Consider the following 12,664-nt stretch of genomic DNA (forward strand, 5'->3'; position numbering starts at 1 on the left):
CGATGCATCGCTAGCTTTTCACTGCACACGCATGATCGTTGCAGTCGCCTTGCAGCGCGTTCAACATGAGCACCGAAAGCTCACTAGATACCAATCGTAATCGGTTTCGGTATCAACACGTGTGAACTCGGCTTAACGAACTGAATTAAATGCCACTTGTAATTTTTGTTTACTATTTCCATATCGTAAAATGTGTGTGTCAAGTTTGTGAATTTTTTTGGAGTAATGTGATTTTTTTCTATGAAAATATTTTAGGGAAATAATATATTGGAAAAGAACAGGTTATTTAATATATATATATTATATTTTTTTTACGTAATAAAAATGCAACCTTCCACTTGCTAGGCGCAGTGCATAATTCATGTACATGTTTTTGATTTTGGTTTTATATTCAATCCTATTTTTCACGATCGCATTGAATTTCAAATATGTCTTTATAAACGGTGAATGTTTTTATTTTTGTGGACTATTTCCCGTTGTGTGTCTCGGGAGGGTGTTGTGTGGAGTCTGATCTCTGAGGTGCATCGCGAAACCCGGATATGGGGTAAGTTTTTATCAGAAAATATTTTTTTTTATTAGAAAATTTTGTTGATGTTCATTTATTTCGACTACAAGCTTGAAAGAGTGTAGATAAAAATATGAAGATGATTAAAAAAAAAAGTAAATAAAAAAATACCGTGATAAAATCACAGTGACTACTTGATAAAATTATCAATATTTGAAGCTCATAGTATTGTAAAATAATTTTCTATTATTTTTGAACTTTTGAAATATATTTTCCTATTTTTACGACACCGGGCCATAAATTGCAGTAGACAATGTTAGTCAAAAACACCATTTTGCTTACTCAAGTATACTTTCAGTAATGATAAAAAAGTAAGCCTATCTTTCTTTTTAAATATTATTGCACACACAAACATGACTTCACAACTTTTTAGAAGATTGTTATTAACACGAATAGTTTTACCTGATTGCCGAAGAAAGTTATTGTATAGTGGCTGCATCTCACTAGACTAAATAATTGACACTTGATGTCTCAGGTCTCACTTAAGGTCACAGCTTCAAGTACTGACAAGTTAATACCTGTGGGGTATTGCCTACCTACTACTACCTTTCGTTGTACCCATTTATTTTTATGCCAGTATGACATTTACTTTAAGTATGTAGTTATATACCTACCTTTCTAAATAATTTCTACCATCTTACTGAAACTTACTAATACATAATGTTGCAAAAAATATTTAATTACTTACTACCAGTTATCGGCGGTTATATCCGCATCCCAAGGGAACTCCTTGCCGCACCTGGATAAAAAGTAGCCTATGTCCTTTCTTAAGCTATGTGTAGACTATGTGTACCTAAAAATTGATTATCTACTTTTAGCGTAAAAAGAGTGAAGAGCGATAGATAGAAATTGATAATGTATCCGTGTGTATAAAGCTTCTTTGCCCAAACTCAGCTTGGTACAATATTATTATAGTTAAAACACTCAGTTTGTATATGAATTACAAAATAACAGTCAGAATATGGACAGCTGGTGGCCAGTTAGGTCATCGCCTAGATTATGTCACCAGTTTATCTCAGTTACCAGGGAATAATTTAAAGATAATCGTTTGTATCGAACATAATCATAAATACCAAGAATGTACACAAACGTCAAATTAGTGATAAAATATTATGTGGCAACACTGGCAACTTCTTAGTGTCTGTAATGTGGGTAGGTACCTCGTGGATTTGCCTACTGTATTTCGTAAATATCAATTTCGAACTGGCAATCCTTTACCAAGTTTTAGCATTTAAAAAGTATTTATTGAATAGTGAACGATCTGTAAGTACCAGCTTACAATAATTCTATTACAATTAAAATTTATATAACTGTAAAAAAATACGAAATAAATTGTACGTGTTCCCCAATTTCAGCACATAACCCATAAATTAGTAGATACAGTTTATAATTCTCATTAAAAGATTATAATTTCCTGCTTCTAACTAGTCACAAAATTAATGTTCCTTTTGACTTGCAAATTAAAATTCACACTTCTTAATTGGGCACCCCAGGAACTGAACCCACGACCTTAGGATCAATCGCAGTTATGAACACCGTACCAATAAAATACAGAAAAAAATGTAAAATAATTGAATCACACTTAAAATCAATCTATCATCATCTGCCTAGCCTTTTCCCATGTTGGGGTCGGCTTCCAGTCTAACCGAATGAAACTGAGTACCAGTGTTTTACAAGGAGCGACTCTCTGACGTCCTCAACCCAACACGGGCAACCTAATAATTCTAGGTATGACTGATTGTCAAACGTACCGGTTTCTGGCTATCCGTACGATTATCCATTTAAATGACAGCCGGAAGTTACAATTTATAGTGCCTTCCGAAACACACTTTAGAAATCAAAGTAATGCAAGGAAGAACTGTTCAGTGCAAAAAAACGACCGCAAATTTTCCACGTCAAGCATTGTAACAGTAACATGTTGTATTTTGATACACTTCACCCCATAAAAAAGGGGTAACTATCGCCCCTTGTAACTGAGTATTGACAGCTACATGGTGTAAATATTACAGGACAAATTGGTCACATACGGGGCTTCGTCATCGGGTTACGAAGGGTTAACAATATTGATTCGGTTCGTGTTAATGTTAATTGGCTATAAAAAAAATATGTGTTGGTATTTAAAAATCAGCCTGTAGATTTATCACTTCTTTTAATACATTTTTAACTCTATATCGTGTATTTTTTAATCTCTATCTGTGAGTAGTGGCTTAGTGGTCAAAGCACCAGGCTTGAGAGCCAGAACGAGTGTCAGTGTTCGAATCCAGATTGCGTTTTTTTTTTCTATATTATAGAAAGAGCTATGTGCTCTTCAGTATGAGAATCAAAAAGCTGATAATGTTAAGAAGGTTCTATCGTTCTAAGATGCATTCAGACTTAGCAAATAACTTTGCCTTCTAAACTCAATTTGATATCTCGCACATGCGCAGTGTCATTCTTCTTATACATTTCGACTATCGTAAAGTCACTAGCACCCAACTTTCGTACCAAAGGTAACTGTACTTTTTATTTAAAATACAGTCATGAAACACTACAAATAAATTGAACAAAATATCAACACCCGGCAACAACAATACCGACATTACTACGGCCCAGTGAAACAATATTAAATGTTATTTATTTGCGAAGTATACCAAGTTGTAGCACGTTCGAACCCCGTTTAGCTCGAATAACATGAGAACGAACTCTAAACAATGGCTATTATATTTGTTAAGCGATTCAGCTGAAATCTATGTTATATTTGAGATTTGAAATGTCAATCTTGTAGTGGTGATATGTTTATTTGTATTGGTAGAGGCTGATGGAGTGATTATTGTATTTTATACTAGCTGATCCCGCGAACTTCGTATCCTTCAAACCTTCCCTGGACCTCTACAAACATTTTAAAACCAAAATCAGCTCAATCGGCCTAGCCGTTCTCGAGTTTTAATCAGACTAACGAACAACAATTCATTTTTATGTATATAGATTACGAAAAAAAGGGATAAAGATTGAGCTTTCCCTAATGAGATTATACCTACTTATTATTACAGATAATTATGCTATCAGGTTGTACCTACTAGTTTGAAATCTTTAATCAGAAGCGCTCCAATATTTGTAGCAACTATGTGGTTACGTATCACACAATTTGAAAATAATATTTTGTTCGTTTTCTTTCTTTCGACATGTTATAGAGGTATTAATGGAGACTAGCTATAGCTGGCTTGGCTAGCTATCACGAGATATCTATAATATAAAAATGAATCGTTAAATGTGTTGGTAAGCGCATAACTCAAGAACGCCTGGACCAATTTGGCCAATTCTTTTTCTGTTGTATTTGTTATTGTCAGGAGAAAGTTCTTATAAAGAAAAAAAATAGGGTATAGTAGGGGCGAGTTGGGTAGAGTAGGGTAGGATAGGGTAGAGTAGTCAGTTCACGGAAGCGAAGCTGCGGGTAAAAGCTAGTTGACTTATTAATTCTTAAGATTAGCGTGTTCAAGCAAACAAAGCAACAATTACAATATTAGTATAGAAGAGAAACACTTCCTTCCTAAGCTTAATTTTCCTAGTACTGGATTAACAAACATTTGATTAGAGGATGGCCACACACTAATGTGTATGTGTGTGCGTCCTGTTTATACTGTTTGTTGGATCAACAACACTGATCAAGGGGATCCAGATTTGTGGTTTCTTTTTAACTGATTTCTAAGTTCTTTTGTTAGTTAAGTTTATAGTCATTTACTTGGGGATAAATACGTAAAAAATACAGTCGTGATTTCTCTCTGGGAGTGCGGATATCCGACTTTCATACTCGTCATAAAGTTTGATGTAGGTCAGTAAGAGTCTGACACTCCCTCACCGCTGCTAACCCACAGCGGGAGGGGTCATTTGGTGATTTCTGACGTCGTCAAAAAAAAAAAAAGTTTAATTACTGCAAGTTTTGACTGTGTCTTACCAAGCAAATTTTCAAATTATGGGGCCATTTTGTTCCACAAGATTCATATCACATTTTAAAACTTACAAAAACTGAGTGAGACGTCATAATTTACCATCGATATTTCAAGCTTCACAGAGTAAATAATTCAAACAGTAAACCCACACTCTCGAATCTACTAATAGGCACAACATACACCGCCTATTTTAATCCCACCACGTCACACCAAGTTTGCACTTAGCACCATTTATTTGCAAAGGAAAAATAAAGAAAAATGGCCAGTTTCGAATGCATAAATCACGAACCGATCACAGAAGACACTCCCAAATGCAATGCATATAATTCAATCGTGTCCCTTCTGTGCGACAGTTAATCACTAAAATGTTTAAGCCGAATGACTGTACGACACTTTTTTTTTGTTTTGTTCTTAATTTGTTTCATTCGGATATACGCCCTTTTTGTGTGTTCTTGAAAGTTTTGAAAATGGAATGCTTTATTGCCAGTATGCTTTTATTGGATGTTGGTTTGTATCCATCAAATTTTATCAGTTCTGTGGACCAATTTTAGATTTGGAATTTTTGACTTTATTTTTTTCTGCTGTTTCTGTTATTCTGGAATCATTAAGTCTACGTACGTTTACTAACCTAATTTTATTCATACAGTTTACTGAAATTTTAAGAGATTGCTTCCTTCGAAAGATTTGGCTCTGAGTTCAATAACTACTCATTAATTATTACAAGAATTGATAATGATAATTTGATTTAGCCTTTGATCAAAAAGGTGCCTTAGTTACAATGCCTGACTGCAGTTTTGTAAGAATTTCTTATCCCTCTCTCCAGTTTCACTGACATACAATATGGGTGTCGTCACTAAAATAAAGGCCACTTTTCTATCCAGCGATTTAACAAGAGAAACTTAATTGCTTCCTCATTCTCATAGCTACCGGTCTTCGGCACGACCTGGCCCGTAAATCTATCATCGGCCTATAACCCTGCCAAGTTTTCTAATTATTTCCACTTCATTCTTATAATCCTTGTTAAACCTTTTTGTTCAATCGTAGATGGCTCAACTTTTGTGTCCGGTATATGTAGTATCTTCCAGTTCGGCTCATAAGTAGACACTTGAAGATGATTGAAGAGGCTAATTGTTTTTTAGATTTTGTGAAATCTGTATTGTATCACGATAGTGCTTATGAATCTATAATCCTTGTTAATACTTTTTTCCTTTCGTTCAATGATGTCTTGGATGGCTTAACTTAGTGGCCAGTGTGTATGGTGTCTTCTAGTTCGGCTCATAGGTTATTAGACACTTGCAGATGATTGATGGCACTTGTTTTTGGTAAAAATTTGTGAAATCTACATAATGTTACAATAATGTTTTTAAAGAAACTTAAAAGTCAGCAACTAAAAATTGGCATCGTTCTAGCTTATCTAGAAGCTGTGTTATTTATTTTTAAGTACGTAGTTAATGACTCTATCATTAAATATTGGTTCACAAATTCTCTCCAGGCTCTGACAAGATACTTACTTCCCGATAGTTACAACTAATATCCGCTTGTATTTTTTTTATTAAAAAGCTTAACTTATGTTACCTTTGCCTTCAATCAATCCAAGACAAAAAGAACGTAAAAACTTATAAAAGTAGCATTGGTACTTGTCTGACTTGGAATCGAACCCACACATTCATACTTGCGGATGTTTCTTTATCCACTTAGCCACTACGACTTTCTGTAATGATAATAGGATACAATTTGTAACTTTTTTCATTGTTAGGTTACAAGGTTTTCAATTAACCATGGGAAGAAATCCAAGCAAAAGCTCCCATAGATATTGATTCTAAGTTATTCGTCGACACGTCTAGCTATAAACATTAAATTATCTGCAATAATATTACGTATTACATTTTACATAAAACATGACCCGTTGTATTGTATTATGGTAATTATGGCAATTCTATAAAGACCTTGGTGCTAATATCTAACTTTTATGTTGTGGAAAAGAACACAAGAGTTTGTAGAGGTGTTTTATTTCATGAAAGCGGGTAAGATAAACGTGTGTGTGAAAATATATACGCACATTGTCTTCTTGTATGACTTGACGAGAATATCGTTTTGTAATACCATTTTGAATGATTTCTCTTCATGATAATGACTAGATTGTTTCGTAAATTCAACAAAGGGAAGTTATTCAAGTTTCTTTAAGATTCTAAGGTAAGAACTCCAAGTATTAGAATCCTAATTCATTAATCTTTACTTCAGCCGAAAAAAGACGATATTCGCAAATGAACCAGCAAGTAAAAGCTATCGTTTCTATAAATACTAACAGTCTGCCCGTCCGTCTGTCCGCCACTGTTTTGTATTTCTGTCTGTCTGTGTTTTGATGTATTTTACTTTATGCAGGCGGATTCAGAAACGTCTCCAGGACATAAATAAACCCAAGGTTTGTAACGATTTAGTTCCTACTGAATGGCCAAGCTCTTTGTTTTAGATAGTTATTTTTGTAACATTTTCTTGTATTAATATTATGTCTACGTGTCTGGGTGTCAATGTCTGGGAGATGAAAGGATTGTGTGGAGTTTTGGGCGCGTCATCGCGACCCTGCGGTCGGTAACCTGGCCTAGCGGTGAGTCCTATTCTAAAAATGGGTGATGATGAAGCTTCTTTATTGCAATCTGTTTCTAGAGTTTATTTTAGGATATTTTTATTTATATTCAGATGTACGGTTTTTGAGTATATTTGTGTTACTTTTTATTTTAGCTCTTTATAGGTATATCTGTTCTATGAGTATTTTTAAGATCAAGGGGAAACCTGGAATTTTAAAGAATGAAATCACCAACCCGCATTGGGCAAGCGTGGTGATTAATGTTCAATCCTTCTCCATGTGAGAGGAGGCCGCAGCCCAGCAGTGGGATGATTAAAAGGCTGACGATGATGATGATTCATTTCCTACGACTTACTTTCAATTATTATCAATAGACTAACTTTATCAGACATTTGTATCTTTACCTCTTATTTACTACTCATAAAATATCGTGACTATTTGATACGATTTGAAGTAACTAATGAGAAAAAAAGCATATAAAATAAACAATTAAGAATATTGTTCATTCACTTAGGTACAAAGTTTTAATGAGTCATTACTTCTAAAATGCCAATCAATTACTACAGTTTTCAATTATTTATCTGCGAACACATGCAGTTTGTTAGTTTGGCTATCATTAACTTTAATTTATTATTAACTCGTTTAAGTTTCAGAACACGCATTGCTAAAGTAATTAAATGTTAATGGCAATTGTTTTTGGTAGTTTCAAGGTTTAAGAAAGTTTTAGATGGATTTAGTGGTACTAAGGTATTTCTTTCTTAATACTCAGAGAAAGATTCGTCTTATAGGTATGTACAAATATTAGTTTACAAATCGGTAGGTTTATTCATTAATATGTAGTTGACTATAAAAATAAGCTTATGTTTATATTGTAAAAGCTGACTACAAAATACGGATTTTATGGTCCCAATTCATATACTTTATTAATTAAATAATCCAAGAAAAACTGGAAAAAGGCATGTGATTAGTTCGACATTATAACGCTAGCACCTTTTCATCCGTCTTTGTGTGTTATTTATTTATCATTTATTTATCAATCAAAACCTTACAAAAAGGCCAGTCCTTTTAAGTCCATATCAGAACACCACGAACCCGACAAAAGCATATTTATCAAAAATCTACCTTTACACGTGTGCACAAATACTTTTAATAAAATATCACAAACAAATACTTGTGTTCTACGCAAAACCATTTATGTAAATTGAAAATTCCTATCCAGAATAGCTGATTTGATGGTCGATAATTGCTCATTGTGGTTTACCGTCAAACATAATAAGGAACCGAGTGTAACTGGCACATTTATTTCACCATTTCGGCGAAAGAAACTACCCATACGTAATGTGCTTCAATCTCTTTAACTACTACGACCATGATTTAGTGGGATAATTCCCATTATTTTCGGTTTAAACTGCTTTTAAAGGTCTCTGACTGATACACTCGCAGTTTTACCCGCGTTTCGGGAGAACTTTTTCTTGTATAATAGTAAAATATAAATAGGCCTATGTCACTCGGGAATAATGTAGCTTTCCATCAGTGAAAGATTTTTTTCGAATCAGTTCTGTAATTTCAGAGTCATTATTGTACATGATATGAGTATTAGATAGACCCTCGTAGTCATTGTATGTACTTCCTAATGTTAATTGTAGGTATCTAGGTAATGTAATCCGTTCAATTTCAGGCCTACTTCAGAAATGTAATAAATAAATAAATAAAATTAATTATTGTTAAGCCAAAAGGTTTGAAAGAAAGAAAGAAAGAAAGAAAGAAAATACATTTATTCACATGGACATAACGCATAGACAAATACAAACAATAATACAAACAAAAACGAATTAATAAAAACATAGAACTACAGAAGACAATACACAATAGTGGGGGAAATATGCGTCACATCCACGCGAAAAGGCCCTTGCTCAGCATGTTGCTGTCACTCTGTTGGACAACAAAACAGAAGAACAACAAAAGTGAACAACAAAACAGATTCTTCATTGCCATTTAATAATTTGTATTGGGTAATTCAACGGGAAAAGGTCGAGAGGTTTCTTGAATTTTCCTTCGATATTTTCGTTTTAACCTTATAGTAATTCTAATCTTACAAAACAAATAAACAAATAGAAGGGTATCTTAATAATAATATTTAGAAATTGAGAGTTATGAAATCAACGCAAATCGCAGATTCCTATCCATCTACCTACTTTACTAGTTACGCTATTTTGCTATTCCAATGGTATTTACGTAACTTTTTAGAAAACGTTAAAAAATAATATTCGCAAGCACTGAAAATTGTTTAGGACGCGTTCAAAACATGAATCATCCAGTACCACGTTACAACCTGGTCACCCTACCGAGTACCCACTCAAAAACATCATCAGAGCCGACCGTTTAAAAATAAACATTATTGCCTATATTTCCTTCAGAACAAATACTCCACTGTGTGGAGGCGACAGGTTCATTTCTTTGGTATATTATTGAAAAATATTTTTACGACCATACGATTTATGCGCCCATACCCAAGGTATGACGATTGTAATTCCCAGAGTTCAACGTGAGTCATTGACTATGCCGATTATGATATTGTTGAGAAAAAAGGTTTTGTTCCTGTTGGATATTGTTGTAATTGCAAATTGCGACAAAACTTTTTTTTTCAATTTTCAGGATAGCACCTCTCGTTAGTCTGAATATACTTTCGGTCAGGTCCAATTGGAAGGTTAATACTGCCACTTTGGTATATTTTTTTTTTCGTTTTCATCCTTTTTTACAAGCTTATAAGTACATACATAATGTTATTTTGTAAAACATTATATATATATATATATACTCGATACATTCATAGTTTCTGAATAAACACACGTCAGCAGGTCAACCTGCCCGAATCTGTAAAATTTTAACAATCAAAAATCAACCTTCTACTATTGTGATAAGGTTGAAAACCGATTGAAGAAATTTTACAGATTGAAATAGGCTGTACATTTTGCTCTCCTTCAATTCTTAACACGTTCAGTTACTTAGAAATTACCAGTTTTAATTTCTAATAGGGGTCTTTTCTTTTCTACCCTAGAAACTGAACCCATATAAGTCCATAATTATGAAAGGCAGTATTTTATAAAAATACTAACAAGTCTTCACGTACTCTTGATATCATTTAAGTGTGTGAACGTAAAGTGGGTAGGTAAAAACCACTTAGGTGGTCGATCTTTATAGCAATTTTATAGGTCCCATATATTTCCCCTTTTACGGATAATTACTTCAATAAAAACAATTAGTGTAAAATCAACAGTTCGGTATTAATATTGTACTTTTAATGGCAATTAAAATGATTCAAAGAGTTTACGTTTACGAAATTAATTTTATGATGTGGCTTAATTAATGGCTCCTACAAAACCAATTGGCTTATACCTATGTATTTTGTGGCTTAAGGTTATTCAGAATAAAATTATTTTAGAAACTATTTTAATATTGTTCAAATATTTAGAACGTTCAAAAACACACTTAATATTGTCTACAGATTATAATTGCCATCTAAAGAATCGTATTTTTTTTTTTTTTTTTTTATTTATTTATTTGTTTACCTCAGGCAACTAGGGCCCATAGAAAGTACAATACATACATAATTTAATATTGCAATACTTATAAACTAATACATATAAAATGACAATAATCAGCAGGACAATTTCTATTTGTTAACACGAATAGGCGGTGTCGTGTTGCACTGCGTGGTGTCGCGTAGCCTCCCGCGGAACCGCCGGAAAACGACACCTTTCGGCCAAAACGCTTCTTGGAACATGTCGAGATGCTGAGTCGGCACACGTACCACAAACGATTTGAAATTTGTGTTGTGTCTGGGCTCCAACCTCTCGACTCTTAAGGTCCAGTTCGTCTTGACTCGTATATACTCCACGATCTCCTCGACCTTCGTGGAGTGATGTAAACGCGAAACATACAGCTGCGTCGTCGGTATTGCGGGGCGCAGCAGCATGTTCGGACCAGTCAACGCAGTTCCGCATTGATTTCGGCTAGATGGCTTCTTCTTCCTTCTTTCCACCTTCACGAAACCATCTGCATCAACTTTCCCTTTACATGGTACAGATTGTACCGTACCTCGGGTTCCTTCGGGCTGATATTGTATCGCCACAGTAGCTTTAGGTGGCCGTTGGACGGGATCTCGCTTTACGGCATCCGAGTAAACACGTCCAAGCCTAGACGTGCTTACATTCGTCGGCGTCCCGTAGGCAGGGGACGCGGGGAGGGCGGGGCACGGTGACGCATCACTAGTAGTGGCGACGGCAGGCGACGAGTGCAATTTTGCTGACTCGGCGCGTTGCGGCGATGCGTTGACCTGTCCGTGGCGTGTGTTGTCGCTGTTGGCATGCGCGTGTGACCTACATGCAGAGTTTCGCAATTCTGCTACCTCGTTACGTAGATCACAGATGGTGGATTGTGATGCCTCCAGCTTCAATTGCAGCTCGACCAGGCTGGACCTCAGATCTGGTATAATAAAGATGCGTTTTGTAAGGCAGCTGCCGACTGCAACTGCCGACCGCACTTGCAGCGACTGCATGAATTCGGTCGATATTTGACAGCGACTGCACGTACTGCTGCCACTGCGATCCATAATATGAGCGCCTTTTATTATAATCCGAAAAAAGCTTTACATACATTTGTAATTTTTATATTCCCTGGAGGATTAAATATAAAGTTGACGTTAATTAAAATAACGTGAAGAGAGATTTAAAAATGAAAATTTTATTTTCATGCCTACATATTTGTGTAAAATTATTTCTTTAAAACAATTCTATTCTTTCAACAAAAACAGTTGTTTTACAACAGTTATGACCAAACATTTGCAGAAAATTTATATTTACGTTTACGTTAGTTTGTGCAGTAAAATTGTGCAATTGATTGCACTTCCTTTGTTTCCGTATATTTTCAGACTTTTACTCGACGATGCAATAACTTATTATGAATTATTAAGTGGGAAATTATTAGTTATTGTTAGCTTTAAAATGGCAAAACGCCTTTTTTATGAGGGACTGTTTAAAAGACATATTATTTACAACAAATCGTAATTTATTTATTTTTGAAAGTTAATCTTTATGGGCCTTAACTCAAAACATTTAACGTAACCATAGCTAAAGAACCAGCTAAATTAAAACTATTACAGAAGTGCTCAAAGAATTATTTACTAAACCTGGACTAACAGGGAATAACTCCAAATATTCATTTAAAAACTCATGACGTAGGTACTTCAAAGGTACGAAAAAAATTCAACCCTAGAAATCACATATACTAAAAAGACCAATTAGTACAACAATGTTTAAGTACCAAAAGACCAAAAAACTATCGCTAGAAGGGGATTCCACAAGAAATATGGCATAATCAGCGAAGTGAATATGGCGAAACATTGCTGAACAGGAACCTCGTGTGGTTTTTATGGAAACCTATATGGGAATACCAGGTTAAGATATCGTATTTTATAATATGACGAAGTTTAACAACCCTCAGCTTTGTACGTAATACGGCCTTGGATAATAGGATTCAATTAGACTTTATTATTCCTTTTTGAATAATTTATTTCGATTATGGATTTTT

At 34.6% G+C, this 12,664-nt stretch overlaps 1 protein-coding gene across 1 annotated transcript in view; it reads left to right on the forward strand.

The window, feature by feature from the left end:
* Positions 1-304: 304 nt before the first annotated feature.
* Positions 305-12,664, forward strand: part of LOC124639098 — a 37,208-nt gene continuing 24,848 nt past the window's right edge. Inside the window, exon 1 of the mRNA XM_047176328.1 lies at positions 305-544. Coding sequence (XP_047032284.1) covers positions 540-544 — 5 coding nt within the window. The 5' untranslated portion in view covers positions 305-539. The remainder of the gene's footprint in view (positions 545-12,664) is intronic.

This window comes from Helicoverpa zea, chromosome 18, assembly GCF_022581195.2.
Source record: "Helicoverpa zea isolate HzStark_Cry1AcR chromosome 18, ilHelZeax1.1, whole genome shotgun sequence".
NCBI lineage: Eukaryota > Metazoa > Arthropoda > Insecta > Lepidoptera > Noctuidae > Helicoverpa > Helicoverpa zea.